Genomic DNA, 19,323 nt, shown 5'->3' on the forward strand with positions numbered 1-19,323 from the left:
AATGGAAGGTTTACTGGGACCGTGAATAGTCACGCCGCCGCAGGATATCAATGGGGCACGGGCATCGACAATACTACTCTCCTACTGTCGCATGCCCTCGTCGGCCCACACACCACGATAATACTTGAATGTGGAATATGGCCCCCGCGCACGCTGATTAGAAGGAACAAAAAGAGGGGAGAGACCCAACACCAATTCCGGCCTAGTTGTGCCGCCTACGTCATTAAACCCCCTCCTGCCCAGGAAGTAAGAAGGAAGCCAGAGGAGAACACATACTGGAAGGTCGCACGGCATATGGCCACAGTACAGAATAGGACACAGTGTTGGATGTGTATGCACCTTCCCCGCACCAGCACAGCAGGCATACCAATGGTAGTGTTACCCCTATCACTCAATGATTTGTGCTCAAAGCCACTAGATACCAAATGCATTAGTACAACTCTGACAAGCCAAGGTTCTGATGAAACCGCGTGTAAACGAGTTTTCCAGTACTCCCCTCCCATCCTGTCCCGACACTTTGAGGAACGTCCGGCGCCGGTTTGGGTCAAGCCGGCATGGGGGGCCCTCTGCTTAGAAGGAAAGGGCCAAGTAATGGTAGGCAAATCCGTGTGTAGAGATACCCTTCCCGCGGACCCGAGAAAAGGGAAACACACGCTCCTAGTGAACGTTACAAGCTCGCCCTTGCATAACCTCACACACCTCCAGTTGGCATGGAAAGGGGAAAACGGGACAAACACTATCCCAGGTCTTCTCACTTGCATGACCACCCATTTAGTGGCCCCGCACGGGACCATGTTTGTATGCGGGAATAAAGCTTACCCGTATTTACCTGATAATTGGGGAGGAATTTGCTATTTAGGATCAGTTTTCCCAGAGATGGAAATGCGACAGCACTTGCATAATACCACCGCACTCATAAGGACACAACGAAGCACCTATTGGCACGACGACGACACCACTACTTTACACGGCGCTGATTGGGAGAAAGCCGTTAGCTTCTTCTTCCCATGGGCTGGGACGGTCATGAACAGTTACCGCATTGACAAAATTGCGTTAATCTTAGAAACTGTGGCCAACGCCACCGCTACAGCACACGACGAAATGTTGGACACAGTTGTCCATCTGCGTACAATGGTTATGCAAAATAGGGTTGCATTAGATATGCTATTGGCAGAACGAGGAGGGGTATGTGGGATAATTGAGGGTAAATGTTGCACTTTTATTCCTGACCCCTCACAGGGTGTCAGTGCTGCTATTATAACGTTAAGGGAAAGCGCTCACTCATTGACAAGGGATCGATTGGATCGGGAAGCCTCCCACCAGTGGCTTACCGACTGGTTCAAGGGGTGGACAGGCACAATTGTAAAGTGGGTACTAACCGCCTTGGCAATAGTCCTTGGAATCGTGGTTTGTTGTGTAATAATCAAGGCTTTAGTCCTTGCGTGTGTGAGGAAGTTTTCCACAGGATGGACACTGAAGACGACAACAGAAAGGGCCATGGTGATGCTTGAAAAGCTGACCGTGGGTCCGGATGACACACCAGCTGTCAACTCAACTGCCAGTCGCGGATCCTGGAACGACGACCTGAACGAGTCACTGGGCCGCGACAATGAGATCTCCGCTTCCGAAGATTGTTCTTCCATTGTTGATATTACCGATAATGACGTCGAGTACACTTATGCGGACCTCGAAGCATTTCAGGCTACCAGGAGGCCGTTTAAACTGGGCCCCGACACGTCGGAAGAAGAAATCGACGATTTCCTGAAGGATTCCTCTCGTTTCTTCACGATATGCCATGCCGTGGCTATGACTATGGGCCGTCCACTCCGCAGGCCTACGCCACCTGAAAATAATGTTACTGATGATGTTACCAATGATGATGTGGGCCACTTGCGAGGGTCCCCGGCTGATGTTTATGTTTCAATGCAGGCTCTGCCTCTCCATGTTTCACGAGCTCACCTTTATGTCTCACAAGCCCACAGTGAGTCAAACGCCACTGACCCAGTTCGGGATTTGGACCCAGCTGTGAACCCAAGCCCGGATGGAGAGGAACTCGATCGTGAAAATACTCTGAGTTCCGAGTCTGATTGTTTTGGAGATTCGCCCTTGAATAACAGCGAAGCAAGCAGCATCGCCTCGGACGATCTCGACTTTGACCCAAAGGAAGTTTCTCTCCCACCTTTGGATCGTTATGCTTTATTTCATGGCCATAGGTTTGAGCCACCTGATACTGACGATGTTGTGTCTTCCCCAGATCACCAGCACGTAAGAGACCTCATGAACATGAATATCGATTGAGCGCTGAAGATCGACAAGGATTTCACTTGGGGAAGCCTGGGCGAGCTCCAGTTGGGGAGGAGTCCGGCTGCACCTCTGTGGACCAAGGGTGGGTCGGAGATCTTCCTGGGTGTGGACCCCGGTGGAACCAGAGGTCTTCGTTGTGGATTTGGCGCGCTATTCGATCTTCATGTCTCTACGGTCTCACCTCATACACCCATCTACACCCGACTTACATCATACATCCACTTACACCCACTTGCACCCACACACCCGCGGATCAGCCTGCTGGGTTCGTTGTGCGGTACTGGGTACGGGACATGCTCACTGGGCTGCATTCGTGTGGTACGTTACGTTTAGTTACACTCTCTCTCTCTCCCACCTCTTTTGGTGGATTTTGTGTGCCATTTGATCACTCTGCTTTTACGGCCTTACATTGCATACACACATACAGACGCGAATCATCCTACTGAGTTTGTGTGGTGCTTTGGTACGGGACATTCTTACGGGGCTGCCTTCGCGTGATATGTTGAATGATTTTTCTGTTTTTGTTTGAAATAAAGGCCTTTGATTGGCTCGTAGATAACTTTGTATCTTAGATCCAAAAGGGCGGTATGTAGGGAGCTGTAATGCCCCTCCCCCTTTGTATATCCTTGCTGCTTTACCAATTACCAAGTATAACCAATTATATGTTTTGTTTTGACTTGCTACTGTACTCTTTTATGATACTGAGTTCTTTCTACTGCATTGAGGATGTGTAATATCCTAATAAGGAGTTCTCTGCCTTTGTGCTCTGGCCTGCGTGGGCGCAATCTCTAGTTCCCCTTTCCAGGCCTTGGAGGCAACTCTTATCTCTCTTTGCCTGTTTCCTGATTTTGCCATTATCTTGCAAGTTGACAGTTTTACGAGTGTCCACTCCCCTTTGTACTTTCCCAAGCCAGCTGCTATACAGAAAGTTGTAAACATGTTGTCACATAATGCTGACCATCTCCTTATCAGAAGCTAACCCATGACTGGCCTTGGATGAACTTCCTTTAATTAACTGAACAACAGGATGGGACTATGGTGGGGGACCCAATGAGCCCATTCTGTCTCTGTGTCTTGTGAGCTAACTCCACCCCTGACTTTCCTTTATATAAAGCAATGTTAATTGAATTATTTCAGAGCATCTTGTTGTACTGTTGGTCATTCCTTGTGAGTTTCAATACAACTTTGCTGTCCTCAAGCTTGAGTACTCGAGTTCCAATAAATATATCCGTTGCTCCTTTCTTCTGAGTTCTTCTGAGTCCCAAGTCCTAAGTCCCAATCCGACATATATATACATATATATACATACATACATACAGACTTGGCATTTAATATGGAATTGAAGCGCGGTGCTACGCGCGCTTGCTTGCACAACAAGAAGGAAGCGGTCAACGCGGTGAGTTTAAGAGTCTTTATTAAAAGAGCTCACTGTAGCACTGGCGCGCTCCGGGCTGCGCGCCCGGTGTATATCCCGCGGCCACGCCTACCCCTCGGGCGTGGCCGCCGCCCACTTGGTGCGTGGAATGATGCCCTCACGCCAGTGAGCTTTCGTGTCCGCCACATGCGCCCCCCCAGAATTCCCGCGCACCTGGAGGGCCAGTTTGTGGGGCAAACGGAAGACCCAGCCGAAGCGCCCTCTGGCGACCGGTGGCCTGGCGGTGGGGATGTGGTGTTCCACCCCGTGCTTGACGGCCCCCGCCGAGAAGGTGGGCCGCGTAAGGGCCGGGAAGCTGGCGAGGAGGCGGGTGAAGTCGTCCGCTGCCGGAAGTGTATAAACTAACCTCACCGGGACCGAACCGCTCAGCAAGCCGCTTGGCGAGCCGCTCAGTGAGCCGCTCAACGAACTGCTCAGCGCACAGGCAAGCGAGCTGAACGTTTCAGCCTGGACGAGACATCTGTTCTTCACATCTACCAACAACCTATCTCTGAGGGCCTTTCACTCACTCAGTGCAGGCAGGTAGGTGGTCTTTCTGTCTTCTACCGACTCCTCTCCGGCCTTGCTCCCCCAGCTCTCTCTGTGCTCTGTCCCCCAAATATTCCTACAGGTCGCACAAGATCTGCCAGCAACCCTCTGATGGTTAAACTGCCGAAATCTCGGCTCTCTGCTCACCTTCACTCTTTCATTCCTCTTTTCTCCCGCCTGTGGAACAAACTCCCACACTCCCTTCAATCCCTCTCCTCCCTCCAGGTCTTTAAAACAGCTGTTCACCACCATCTCTTATCTTCCCCCATCCATAACCTTGATCTTTTCTACCCCCACTAATTCACCCCAGATCCACCTTGTTTGAAATTCCAACTTCTTTCCTGGAAATCCTGGCAGTGTCCATAATATGTTTATACCTCTCCCCCCCCCCCCCCCCCTTCACATGCCTCCCCCCCAAAGCCCTCTCCCTCCCACAGATCTCTCGATGTCTCCATGTCTCTCGGTCCCTGCTCTCAAATGTTGTGTTTGTGTCCTTCCCCCTCTCTCCCCATCTTGTCTACCGCTCCCGATGTTATTTGTTTTATGTGTCTGTTTGTCTTTCTGTGTGATTAATGTTCGCTCTTTCACGAGCCTCGATCTTGTATACAAAAAACAAACAAAAAAAAACACAAAAAAAAACGCGTGTGCACAGAGGAAGTCCGCACCGAGCAGTGCCATGGGGACACGCGGTTACGAACGTCCACTTGAAGCGTTGCCTTCCGAACCTCAGGGAGAGGCAGCGCTTCCCGAATGTGCGTATGGGTGTTCCGTTCGCGGCAAGCAACGTGGGGCCCCGGCCCGCGGTGTGCTTGTCGGACGTAGAGGCAGGGATAACGCTCACCTGTGCCCCCGTATCGCATAGGAAACGGCGCCCGGACAAGGTGTCCGTTATAAAAAGAAGGCTGCCGGAATGGCCGACGCTCAGGGCCGCTACCGAGCGCCGGCTTTGTAGTTTCCCGACTTGCCGAAGGAGCACGGCGGGCAACAATTCCTCGCCTTGTGGCCAAACCTGGCGTGGAAATGGCACCAGGTTTGCGGCGAAGGCGCAGGCCGCGGTTTTCGCGGTGGCGGTGGGTGTAGCGTGGCGGCGGCCACGCAGCGTGCGTCAGCCTCGGGATCCCCGAGGTGTGGTGCATCAGCATCAGGGTCAGCCTCAGGATGCGCGGCGGCTGCGCCAAAACTTGCCTGCGCGTCCAAAGCCGCGAAGAACCTGTCGGCTTCGGCAGCGAGAGCTCGGGGTTCCGTTGTCACAGAACCGGCCAACACGAGGCGGACTCGTGCCAGCAGCTGGCGTCGAAATAACGCCTGGAAAAGAGCGTTCAGGGTTTCGTCGCCCAACAACGACAGCATATGGTCCATGTGGACCGACGGTCGCGTGTCACCGAGCTCGGGGAGGTCCAGGAGGCGGTCGGCCCGTGCGTCCACCGTGAGGCCGAACGTGGCAAGGAGGAGACGCTTGATCGCCTCGTACCTGCCGTCGGCCGGTGGGTTCCTCAGGACCGACACGACGCGGCCGGCCGTGCCGGGCCCGAGGGAAGCGACCACGTGGCAGTACCTGGTCTCGTCCACCGTGATGCCTCGAAGTCGGAACTAGGCTTCTGCCTGCAGGAACCAGACTTCGGCTTGCGTCTCCCAGAACTCGGGGAGTTTCATTTGGACCGCGTTGTTTGCCATTGCGATGGCGTATTCAGGTGGTCAGCGACGGCTGACCAGAACGTCGGAGGGTCACCAAATGAAGCGTGGTGCTACGCGCGCTTGCTTGCACAACAAGAAGGAAGCGGACAACGCGGTGAGTTTAAGAGTCTTTATTAAAAGAGCTCACTGTAGCACTGGCGCGCTCCGGGCTGCGCGCCCGGTGTATATCCCGCGGCCACGCCTACCCCTCGGGCGTGGCCGCTGCCCACTTGGTGCGTGGAATGATGCCCTCACGCCAGTGAGCTTTCGTGTCCGCCACAGAATATTTTTTTTGTGGGGGTGAACTTACTTTTCAAGATGAGTTAGAACCAAAAGTTCATTCGAATTATGTTGAAATTATTCTAAATTTTGTTAATGTGACCTTTGAAAGAAACAAAAACCACATTTGACATTTTGAAACAAATAAATTGATCCTTGAAAGCGATGTAAACTGATATCGAACTCAATTCACGGACAGTACTGTGTTAAACCTCTGTACGTTTTCCAGAAGTATCTCTTTATTTTGCACATTAGTGAAAACTCAAACTTTCATCTAACATCTTGGGCAGTAGTGTTTGCTTTATTTTGTTAAACGTCAGTCTTGATCTACTCATTCTGTCTTTAGCTCGAAAACTACATACGGAGAATACGAGTGTAATAAACTATGGCAGTTGTAGTTTGATTTCTAGCCGCACTTATTTCCTCTGTTTAAGGTGTGCTTCCCTCGTTTCGCTCTCTAATTATGCAATAAATAACATGTACAGTATACATGATGCTGTAACTCTTTCGGCGGTGTATAAATGAAAGACTACTCGGTTATTAAACAGGAAGTTGGTATCGACTTCAATCCACTTAAAGTTCTCAGTGCGGAACATCTTAACCCCGTGCGGTTGCGATATACGTTTTGCTTGATAGTCGGCAGATTTGTGGTGTAAACAACTTTCGGGCTGCATTTAGACAATCAATCTTATCCGAGCAAACACAAAATTTCGGACCGTCGTTACGTCATGACGTAACGTAACGTCACGAGCGGTCGTGTTGACGATTCGTCGCTCGGGCTCGATTTTATTACCTGACGTGATATTCAGGTTTTAAGTATAATCGCCAAATAATTTCTCCCACTGTGAACAACACATGATCTTTTATTCCCACCATGGTAAGTCCGATGTTTGATTTATTACTATTAGTGACTCCAATTTTTTGCTATTTAACAATTACCTCACGTACGTGAACCTGTCATGGTAATTTATTTGATTTCTGACATCGATCAAATTGACCCCTCCTTATTATATTTATATGTATTTGTTTTTCGCTCTTTTTGAGATAATTAGGAATATAATTCCAATTATTATAATTTTCAAAGTAAACATGATTATGTAAAATAACAGTTATTATTAATATCATGCATAATTATTTATAATTGACTTTCCGACGTAAGACACGGACTTACTGATCACCCGCTTGGAAAAATGTGAATTAGGCCTATTAGTCAGGTTGCATATGGTAGTTAAAAAGGTCCCGTGGGCATTTAATGGTTAAAGCAAACCACCTATCTAATTATCTTTATGAGACTCCAAACAACTAAAAAACACTTGGTGGCCATCTCAAAAACGTGTAGAACACCATTTTATGACGTCATCAAGATGGCCGCCATAAAACGATGCTTAAAATCATAATTTTGAAACTACTCAATCAAATTTAAAGATGTTGGGCTCAAAATGTTCAGAATGAAGCTATTGAACTGTTTATACTGTTTTCTGTACATCACACTACCTAAACATATTACAAATATAAAAAAGGTTTTAAAAATATTTAAAATATATATTTTATTTATTTATTTATTAAAATAAAATAAATTTTATATAAAAAAATAAAAATAAATTTTAAAAAATAAAAAAATAGGTTTTGCCCATGATGAAATGATGGTTACCATTGAATCTCTGAACCTCATTGAACAACTAGCTCAATTTGATGACAATGCCTGTTATCCACTATTCAAAGTGATGCAGCAGTACATGCAGATGGTAATGGAGATGGCAGTGTTTATCAGAGCTGTTCGAACAGGAGACTGGGAATTACACCTGACAGCCCTCAAAGCATTTGTCAAATACTTATTTGTACATGACAATCTAAACTATGCACGAATGATGCCCTTGTATCTAGCAGACATGGAACGCACAAAGGATTCAAATCCAGAGATATATGAGGAATTCATGCAAGGAAACTGGGTTGTGAACAAAAACGCCAATGTGCCTTTCTGTGCAATTGGAGCAGATCATGCTCTGGAACAAATCAACCGGTCAATGGAAGTGGCGGGAGGACGAGGAGGAATTACCTTAAATCCTAGTGCTCGTGCAAAGTTTTTTCTCATTTCTCCAGAACTAGCCAGACTCTCAAAAAATGCCCAGCAGATGGCAGGATTGTCTTCCCAGACATCATCATCGCATCATGAGCTTTCAGAGGCTGTACTGAAGCGACAAGAGAAAAATATCCAGAATCTTGTCCAAACTCATAGGGGTTTTATAAATCCATTCACTGAAGACTGTGATGATCTATTTAACTGTGCTACAAAAGCAGTCTTGCCAGAGAATATCAAGAATGACCTCTGCAACAGGAATGAAATTGGCCAGGATCTGTTTGATGAATTTGTGTCAAAGAGAATCACAACTGGTGAAGTAAATCTCTGGGATTCGATGAAGAAGAGAACGCTACAAACATGGAAACACACTGGGAAAAAGTAGCAGTCAAAGCAGGACAGAAAATAGTTGAACTTCAGGAAGACCGATCACTCGTTGCCCGCATGCTAGTTGTGTCAAAGTCGAGGTCTGACATCAACTTGAAAGATGAAATTGGGAAACATGAATTTTCAGTACTGCCAAGGGCTCTGTTTGCAGCAGATGGCACAATGCCGCACTGTTCAGCTAAGAGCAACCTTATGAAAATCGTTGAAGATGCCCTCAAAGCCTTACCAGAGGTAAATGCTGAAGTAGCTGAGCACCCAATCACAGAAATGAAGGTTGCCCTTATCGATGCCATGGCAGAAGTTCAATCGATGCCAAAGCCGGAAAGGATAAAGCTGTGTTCAGATCTTGGACTTTACTTCACAACACTTGTCTTTAACAAGTTCAACCAACAGAAATACGATGAAGTGCATCTGGTATTTGACAGATATGATGTCTCCCAGTCATTGAAAACAACTGAGCGAGAAAGAAGGCAAGGTGGCACTCAACCAGTTGCTTACCACATAATGGACAATACAAACATTGCACAAGCGCCCCTAAAGAAACTACTCTCTCATACAAACAAAAAGATGGAGCTCTCAAACTACCTGGCACAAAAATCTCTTAAGCAAGACACCAAAAATGGAATGAAGCTTGTTGTGTCCTGCGGAGACAAATGTGAAGCAACACACAGGGACATGAGCTACCTGGCAAGTGAACAGGAAGAGGCTGACACAAAGGTAATGCTGCATGCCCTTGATGCAACAGCTCGTGGAGCTACTAGGATAGACATTCATTCACCGGACACTGATGTTCTTATCCTTGCTCTCAGACGTTACCCAGAATTATGTAAAGATTCATCATTCATAACAGGAGCTAAAGACAAGCACAGATCAATTCCTCTAGGACCAATATGTGATGCTCCAGGCAGTAACAAAGTTGCTGCCCTTCCTGGATGCCACTCCTTTACAGGAGCTGACATTACTGGTAGCTTTGCAGGCAAGGGAAGGCGAACATGCTGGAAGGTATTTCAGAACTCCAGTGAAGAAACTATTTCAGCCTTTCGCAATTTAGGCAAGACTCTCAAACCAACAGAGGACACTATGAAGGCACTGGAGCAGTATGTGTGCCAGTTGTTTCTTCCTCAAACACAGATAGATGAGGTGAAAGACTTGAGGTGGTGGTTATTCAAGAAGAAACAAGCCCAGTCTGAAAAACTGCCACCAACAAAAGATGCACTAAAACATTCAATCTTGAGAGCACATTACCAAGCAATGATCTGGAGCAATGACAAAAATGTCCATGCCAACATTCCATCACCTCAGGATTTTGGTTGGGATATGGTCAATGGGCACTGGGTGGAAATAACATCTACACAACTCCCAGCACCTGAGTCAGTAATTCACTTGATAAAGTGTGGCTGTGCTACTACGAAGTGTGGTGCTACAAGGCATTGCAAGTGCAGAAATGCAGGATTAAAATGCACTGAACTTTGTAATTGTGTTGATGATTGTGAAAGTATGGAAGTGGATACAGCCAGTGAGGATGATGAAGACACTGAGGATGATGAAGACACTGAGGATGAACTGATCTAACATGATTCTGAGTTATTAGTTTACCCCCCACATTCTGTTGTGCTTATCAGTCTCGACTGAAGGCTCGGCTTGACTTGGGAAATGCAATGTTTTAGAGTATATCAGTTTATTAAATGTTCATACATCTGCATGTACTGTATATGTCTCAATTGATTGGACAAATATATTAGTATAATGCATGGAGGGAGTGGGACGTCAAGCTCCATCTCCCGACGTTTATGAACCCCTTTCTCCCACCTCCAATGGGGAATACTGGGTACACATTACCGACTGTATTTTCTTGTATAGTATTTGTGCCAAGAGCTGTTCTTATGTAGTTGCATTTAAAATATATTTTGTCAATAAATTTCAGTGTTATAAAAACAAAATCATTTCTTGTTATCTTTCCAGTATAGTACTTTCCAGTATATTCCAGTATATTCCAGTATAGTACAGAGCTCGCGACACGGCCTTGCTTCCTTCTCACCACGGACTCAGAGCACGGTCATTGGATGCTCAAAAACGTTAATTCCAGGAATTGTACGGCTCCGGAAAGATACGAACGTTGATCTCGTTTAACCCACACGAGGTTTTGGACAACTGCTGGGCTCTTGGAAGCTGAAGGCCGCATTGGGCTTGACGGTAGAGAATCGAAAGGAGGCCGTCTAATCTGCATCTGCTCGCCTCACGCTTGTTGTGTCTTCGACGCGCGGCGTTCGACACCGCCATTTTGGACCACTTCCCGCATGAGTGGCTAACCCAGTTTCAACAGCCGCCAAGCTCCTGAAAGTACTCTTTGGGACGCCAAGCTAAGTGCCGGCTGAAGGGGTTTATTTTCATTTTATCTTTCCCTTGACACCACCCCCCCGCCCCCCCCCCCCCACCCCCCAGAATTTCCATGTTTTAAACGTTTCCCGGTGTGTACCCTGGATAAGAATAGGTACACCGTATCCCTGCGTGTCGTAAGAGACGACTAAGAGGGTTGGCGTCAGGAAGGGCATCCGGCCATAAAAACATTGCCTCAAAAAAAAAAGGGAACCATGACAATTACAACTACATATGGGCAGGGTACAGCCCGAAGTGGAGATCGGTTTCTGAGGTTTGGGACATGGAATGTAGGGACAATGACAGGGAGATCAGGAGAAGTGGTGGAAGTATTGGTCAGAAGAAGAGTGGACATATGTTGTGTGCAAGAGACGAGATGGAAGGGAAGTGGTGTGAGAATGATGAAGGGTAGGCAGGGACAGAAATACAAGTTTGTGTGGCAAGGCTGCCCGGAGGGCGTGAATGGTGTTGGTGTCCTGTTTTCTGAGGAGTTTGTAGACAGTGTGGTGAGTGTGACTAGAGTGAGTGATAGGTTGATGATGGTGAAAATGATGATTGGAAAGCTCTTGGTGAACGTCATCTCGGGATATGCTCCGCAGGTTGGTCGAAGCGATGAAGAAAAGGACACGTTCTGGTGTGCGATAGAGAAGCTGATGGAAAACGTGAAAGATGAGGAAGTTGTTGTGGTAGGAGGAGACCTAAATGGACATGTGGGAAGGAGTATGGATGGTTTTGACGGAGTTCATGGGGGTTACGGATATGGTGTGAGAAATGGAGAAGGTGAAAGGATTTTGGAGTTTGCTGATGGAGCTGATTTGTTGATTTGTAATACTCAGTTCCAGAAAGAGGATAATAAGCTTGTTACATACACGTCAGGTGGGTCGACGACAACCGTTGACTACCTGATGGTGCGTAGGCGAGATAGGGGGCACCTCCGGGACACAAAGGTGATCCCGGGGGAGGAGGCTGTTTAACAGCACCACTTGGTTGTCTGCGACGTAAGGGTGAAAGGTGCGAGGAGAGCTCGGCCGGTGAAGTACCAACCGAGAATGAAGGTGTGGAGGTTGAAAGAGGTGACAGTAAGGGAGGCATTAAAAGAGAGGCTGAGTAGGGTCGAGGATGATGTGGTTGAGCTTGAAAGTGGTTGGATGTCAATGAAAGCTTGTCTGTTGGGAGCCGTTGGTGAGGTATGTGGATGGACAAAAGGACCACCGAGGCACTCGGAAACATGGTGGTGGGATGATGAAGTTGGAAAGAGGATTGACGAGAAGAGGAAGAAGTTCAAGGAGTGGCAGAAGGCGAAGGGTACGGGAGCAGAAACAGCAGAGCATGAAAGTTATAAGGCAGCCAGGAAGGCTGCAAAGAAAGAGGTAGCAAAGGCGCAGGAGGCATGTAGGAAAATGTTCGGAGAACACTTGGATTCGGAAGAGGGTCAGAAAGCAGTATTCAGGATTGCAAAGCAGATAGCGAAAGAGAGGTGTGATGTGATGGGGGTGAGTTGCTTGAAGGATGAAGTGGGACAAATCGTTGTCGACCCAGATGGAATTAAAGGAAGATGGAAAAGATATATGGAAATGCTGTTGAATACAGAGAATGAATGGGATGGCAACATAGAGAGTAACCCTGTTTTAGGACCGGCAGAGAAGATAACTGAGAAGGAAGTTGAGGAAGCGATAAAAGCAATGAAGGGTAGAAAAGCGGGAGGGCCGACGGGAGTTGTGGGAGATATGTTGAAGGCAGCAGGAAGTTGGGGTGTGAAGAGAATGACAGAGATCTGTAATCTGGTGGTGAAAGAAGGCCGCATTCCAGTGGATTGGGAACTGAGTACCCTCATCCCTCTATACAAGGGGAAAGGTGACCCTCTGGAGTGTGGCTCGTACCGAGCGATAAAGTTATTGGAGCATGGAATGAAGGTATTGGAAAGGGTGTTGGAGAGGAGGATAAGGAAGAAAGTGAAGATCGACGAAATGCAGTTTGGATTCATGCCAGGAAGAGGAACGACAGACGCGCTTTTCATTGTGAGGCAGGTGCAGGAGAAGTACATGGAGAAGAGGAAGAAGTTGTTTCTTGGGTTTGTTGATCTGGAGAAAGCATTCGATAGGGTACCACGCAAAGTATTGACATGGGCATTGAGGAAGTTAGGAGTGGAGGAATGGTTGATCAGAGTAGTGATGGCAATGTACAAAAGAGCGCGCACAGCTGTAAGGACGAAGGACGGGAACAGTGGTGAGTTTGAGGTGAAGGTGGGAGTGCATCAGGGGTCGGTACTAAGTCCATTACTATTTGTAGCTGTGATGGAGGTGCTGGCTCAGAACGTAAAGGAGGGTTTACTGTGGGAGTTGTTGTATGCAGATGATCTGGTGTTGATTGCGGAAAGTATGGATGGACTGAAGGAAAAGATGACCACGTGGAAGGAATGTATGGAGACAAAAGGTCTGAAGGTGAATATCGGAAAGACGAAGGTGATGGCAAGTGGTAAAGCATGTGGTGAGGTGGAAAGAACTGGGAAGTGGCCCTGTGCTGTGTGTAGGAAGGGTGTCGGAGTGAACTCCATTCAATGTACAATGTGCGCTGAGTGGGTTCATCAAAAATGTAGTGGTCTGAGAGGGTCATTAACCAGTGTGGCAGCTACATTCAAATGTAAGGTGTGCACAGAGGGAGCTGCAGATGGAGGAAATGTTGAGTTGGATCTTGGAGATGGCGTGAAGCTGGAAGGTGTGAAAACATTTTGCTACCTCGGAGACATGCTGAATGGAGAAGGTGGATCAGACTCGGCAACGGTTGCTCGAGTGAGATGTGCATGGAAGAAGTTTCGGGAACTGGGTGGCGTGCTGATGATGAGGGGAGTGTCGTTGAAGCTGAAGGGAAAGGTGTATGCTGCATGTGTGAGAAGTGTTATGATTTATGGGAGCGAGACATGGGTAATAAACGTAGAGCAGCAACGAAGGTTGGAAAGGGTGGAAATGCGAATGGTTCGGTGGATGTGTGGAGTATCGTTGAGAGAGAGGAAGACAAATGATGAATTGCGAAAGATGATGGGAATAGAGCCTGTGATTGATGCTGTGAAGAGGAACAGGTTGAGATGGTTTGGTCATGTGTTGAGGAAGGATGAAAGTGACTGGTTGAGAAGAGTGATGGAAATGAATGTAGAAGGAAGTAGAGGACGGGGAAGACCGAGAAAGACTTGGCTAAAAATGGTGGAAGATGAAATGTGGGCAAGGGGGTTAACAAGGAGAGATGCAGAAAATAGGGCAAAATGGAGAAGATTGTCATGGGGACCGCAAGGCTAACCCCCGCTCGAGCAGGGAAAATGGCCTTTAAAATGCATGTTGTTGTTGTTTGTTTCCAGTATAGTACTATATTTTAATACATATAAAAAATACAAAAAATACTCATTTTTGACACAATTTTTATTTTTTGTTGGTAGAATATTATGTGAAAACAGTATAGATATCTCTGCAGCATCATTCTGAGCATTTTGAGCCCAACATCATTAAATTTGGTTGAGTAGTTTCAAAGTTATGACTGAAAATCTGATTTCAAGCATTGTTTTCATGGCGGCCATCTTGATGACGTCATAAAATGGTGTTCTACACATATTTGAGATGGCCACCAAGTATTTTGTGGTTGGTTGGGATCTAATAAAGATAATTAGATTGGTGGTTTACTTTAACCATTAAATGCCCACGGGATTCCAAATGCTCCGACACTATATATCAAGGATTCTTGTTTACCTCGACAATTCATAGCAATGGTGACGGTGTATTTGATGAATAACAAGCATTCTGAGTATTGCGCTGCAATACATGTCCCCTACCGGCAGTCTGTCGTCCGGAAAACTGTTGGGGAAATTACCAAGGGTTATTTACCCACAGGTTCTGAATCGTTCCCAATCACTAATTACCTCAGGACAGGCTCACCTGTGATTCGCACTTGGGACTTCGATTTATACACCTTGCAGACAGGTCAGCAGAGGCACGACAAAAAAAGTTGTTGATAAAGAACCTTTCGAGTCGCTAAATATCAGTAATAGTAATTTATTATATTTTCCGGTTCACGATGAATGATCGATGTGTATATATATGTTGCTCGGCTTGGCTCCGCCCCTCCCGAAAGCGCGCGCTGTGTCGCGCTTTTGACGTTCGCAGACGAGGCTGAGGGCACGCGGTGCGGCTTGAGGAGAACTCTAGAATAAACAAGAGATATCCATTTTTAAAAAATATTTTCGTTTAATTAACGATATCGGCCAAACCACGCGCCCTATCGCAAATTCCAAAAGGACATTTTAGTAGATTGACATGCTGAACAGATCTGTGAAGTTTCCCCTCGATTGGATCAAAAATGAGGGAGCGGCTCGGTTTTAAAGGTTCATGCTTAAAAACGTCATAACTCTGAAACCATGTGATGCATGACGTCATGCTCGCTGACGTTTTTGTTCGTCATGGGTATGCGATTCTGCCTGCAAAGTTTGGCCTCGATCTGTTCAGCCGTTGCAGAGAAAAAGGGGTTTTCGTGTTTTCACGAAAAACAATATGGCGGCCGAACCACGTGACATGTGACGTCATAATCACCATTAAAATATTCTACAGACCGAGTCCCTCATATGGTGAAAATTTGATCTCAATCGGTCCTATTATTGCAGAGAAAATCTTTTTTAAAGGAAATTAAAACTTAAAATGGCACTGAGTTAAGGATCATCAGAATTATCAGAATTCCCAAAGTTCAAAGTGCCATAACTTTGTCAAAAATGATCGAAACGTCGTGGAGTTCGAAATCTGTAACTTATCATGAGGAAACCATGTACCAAGTTTGAAATGATTAGAGTTAAGAGTTTAGAAAAAAAGTCCGGAAAACTGTTCTTTGCGTGACGGACTGACGGAGGGACAGACTGACGGACTGACGGACTGACGGACTGACAGACGAAGGGACGGCGTGCAAACCTATAGTTCCCTCCGGTGTACACCGGTAGGGGACTAATAAGAAGAGGTAATGGGGACAGCCGGCAAAACACGTTTTAAGAAGAAGAAGAAGAAGAGGTAGTTTTAAAACGAAGAAGAAGAGGAGGAAGTTTAAAGAAGAGGAGGAAGAGGAGGATTTGCCAACACATGGGGCTGGCGGTTCTTCCATCTCTGCCATTGAAACATGAGGCACACGTTCAATTTAGTATTATATTAATACTAGTACCCGACTGCAAAGCCGCAATGAGCCGGCGAAGCCAAAGCCTCTTGCCACTATTTTACCCATCACTATGGCATCAGTAGGTTAGGTAGTTGGTAGTAGGTAGGTGTAGTAGGTACCATACCAAGTTCAAAATGACACCATTTGCATTCTGGATGAGATAAAAATTGATAAAATTTCCTTCTTGATTAATTCGGTGAATTCCGTCTCAACTTCGGATATTTCCGGCCGTGAAAAACTATGCCCTACGGCCGCGAGATTTCAAAAAAATAATTCTTCGTCAATTTTCGAATATTTGAGGCCGTTTTCAGCCTCCGAAACGCGGTAATAAGCTTTTTTGAAATATTTTTTCAAATGCTCGAATCTCATTGGTTCCGGTGTTTGGTGACGATTTTCGTTACAGATAACCAGGCCCGTGCGGGCCGAGTTTGGTCTTAAAGTATTTTAATTACAAATTAGAGGTGCATAAGATTGTGAATCAAACAAAGACGGGTGAAACAAACTCCTATTGAACTTTTTTCAATTTGTTATGCATACTTCCACATCCGCAAGATGGCGGCCTCCATTGAGCGATTTGGTGCGTCAAAGCTTCGAAATTCTCAAGGGATCCAGCAAAATCTGGCTTTTCAACATAATACGTACGCGTTCATTCACAACACCGGCTTCGCCGGCTACTAGTACCCGACTGCAAAGCCGCAATGAGCCGGCGAAGCCAAAGCCTCTTGCCACTATTTTACCCATCACTATGGCATCAGTAGGTTCGGTAGTTGGTAGTAGGTAGGTGTAGTCGGTACCGTACCTAGTTCAAAATGACACCATTTGCATTCTGGATGAGATTAAAATTGATAAAATTTACTTCTTGATGAATTCGGTGAATTCCGTCTCAACTTCGGATATTTCCGGCCGTGAAAAACTTTCCCCTACGGCCGCGAGATTTCTAAAAAATAATTCTTCGTCAATTTTAGAATATTTGACGCCGTTTTCAGCCTCCAAAACGTGGTTATAAGCTTTTTTGAAATATTTTTTCAAATGCTCGAATCTCATTGGTTGTGGTGTTTGGTGACGATTTTCGTTGAAGATAACCTGGGCCCATGCGGGCCCGGGGAACGAGGTTGGTCTTAAAGTATTTTAATTACAAATTAGAGGTGCATAAGATTGTGAATCAAAAAAAGACGGGTGAAACAAACTCCTATTGAACTTTTTAAAATTTGTTATGCATACTTCCGCATCCGCAAGATGGCCGCCTCCATTGAGTGATTTGGTGCGCCAAAGCTTCGAAATTCTCAAGGGATCCAGAAAAATCTGGCTTTTCAACATAATACGTATGCGTTCATTCACAACACTGGCTTCGCCGGCTATTAATTTTAGCCCGTTCTTCGTGGCATGGAGATGGGGTTTTGCAATCACTCCTGTCTGTCTATCGTGGTGTGTGTGTGTGTGTGTGTGTGTGTGTGTGTGTGTGTGTGTGTGTGTGTGTGTGTGTGTGTGTGTGTGTGTCCACGCCTTAACTTTTGATTGATAATTTGGTCAAAAGGTCAATGTCACCTGACCGTCAATTTTCATGCAATTGACCTGAAGTTTTAAGAATTTGCATATTGGGTCAATTAATTGGTTCACCAATAAAAAAGCCGATTGCTTTCAAGGTCAAAAGGTCAAGACCACCAAAAATCGTCAATTTGTTGTATTTTTTACTTTGCCATCTGCGATGGACGGAGGTTATGTTTTCACCTTTGCCTGTTTTTTGTCTGTTACCGGTACTTGTGAATATCAGCCTGGTGTTGGCTTAGCGGTTAGGGTGCTGGCTTGGGATCCTCCGATCCTGAGTTCGAATCCCGGTCGATCATTGAATTAACGCCAGGGGGGTTGACTCAGCCTGTCATCCTTCCGAGGTCGGCAAATTGAGTACCAGCTTGTTGGGATTAATGATCCTGGTGTGTACCCCGATTTAGAATAGGTACACCGTATCCCTGTGCATCGTAAGAGGTGACCAAGGGTTGGCGTCAGGAATGGCATCCGGCCATAAAAATATTGCCTCAAAAAGGAGGGCATGGGGCCCGCAAGGCTAACCCCTGCTCTGGTGGAGAAAAATGGCCTCAAAACGATCATTCATTCATTAATTTTTCACTTGTGAAAATCGAGGATTTTTTTATGTCTATTGATTGGTGGTGTTCTGTTTGTCTATGTCAATCGCCTACAGGTCATAATTATAAACCAATCGAATGATAGAGGTGGTCAAAAGGAGGAAGCTAATTGATTTTAATGTCATAAGGACAACATAGGTGATTGGGTCACCAAACTTTGTCGAATTTCTAAAATCCTCAATTTTCATCCGATTGACTTGAAATTTGAAGATGATTTGCATATTTGGCCATTCAATTTAACCAACAATTATTTTTGAGGTTATCATGTGGCAAATGATCAACATAGGGCAAAGGTCAATAACAAAAGGGGAAATTTCTAAAATGCTCAATTTTCATCCTATTGACTTGAAATTTGTAGTGGATTTGCATATCAGGTCAGTGAATTCAACTACCAATTATTGTGACGTATAAAGGTCGACATTGGCCAGATGTCTAAAATCGTCCATTTTCATCCGATTGACCTGAAATTTGAAGTGTATTTGCATATTTGGTCTTTGATTGCAACCACCAACTTTTAAGGTCAAATTTGTTTTAGGGATTTCGCAATTATCGTGCTCTGCACGACGTCTTTCCTGTTTGTTTGTTTGTGTGCAGGATATCTCAAAAGGTTGTTGACGGATTTGGATTAAATTTGCTCGGCATGTTGGGCGTGTGATAAGGACGAATTGATTAGATTTTGGTGACTATATGGATGCAGATACAATAATTTTAAAAGTAATTCTTCACCATTAATAGATAGGGCCAAAAGCAATGTATAGCATGATATCTCAAAACGTTCTGGACAAATTTGCACTAAACTTGGTGGAAAGGTTGGGTGTGTGACAAGGATGGACGAATCGATCTCAAAGTGATTTGAGTTTGGTGCAAAGAAGTCAGCAGTTGGAATATGACAACAACATTCCCAAGAGTCCCCTGTGAAAAAACTGTGGTCTACGTCATTGATC

The 19,323-nt window shown here is 45.9% G+C and overlaps 1 protein-coding gene across 1 annotated transcript in view; it reads left to right on the top strand.

The window, feature by feature from the left end:
- Positions 1-6,943: 6,943 nt before the first annotated feature.
- Positions 6,944-19,323, top strand: part of LOC144888846 (guanylate cyclase soluble subunit beta-1-like) — a 50,504-nt gene continuing 38,124 nt past the window's right edge. Inside the window, exon 1 of the mRNA XM_078768351.1 lies at positions 6,944-7,097. Coding sequence (XP_078624477.1) covers positions 7,095-7,097 — 3 coding nt within the window. The 5' untranslated portion in view covers positions 6,944-7,094. The remainder of the gene's footprint in view (positions 7,098-19,323) is intronic.

This window comes from Myxine glutinosa, chromosome 14, assembly GCF_964187855.1.
Source record: "Myxine glutinosa chromosome 14, kmMyxGlut1.1, whole genome shotgun sequence".
Taxonomy (NCBI): domain Eukaryota; kingdom Metazoa; phylum Chordata; class Myxini; order Myxiniformes; family Myxinidae; genus Myxine; species Myxine glutinosa.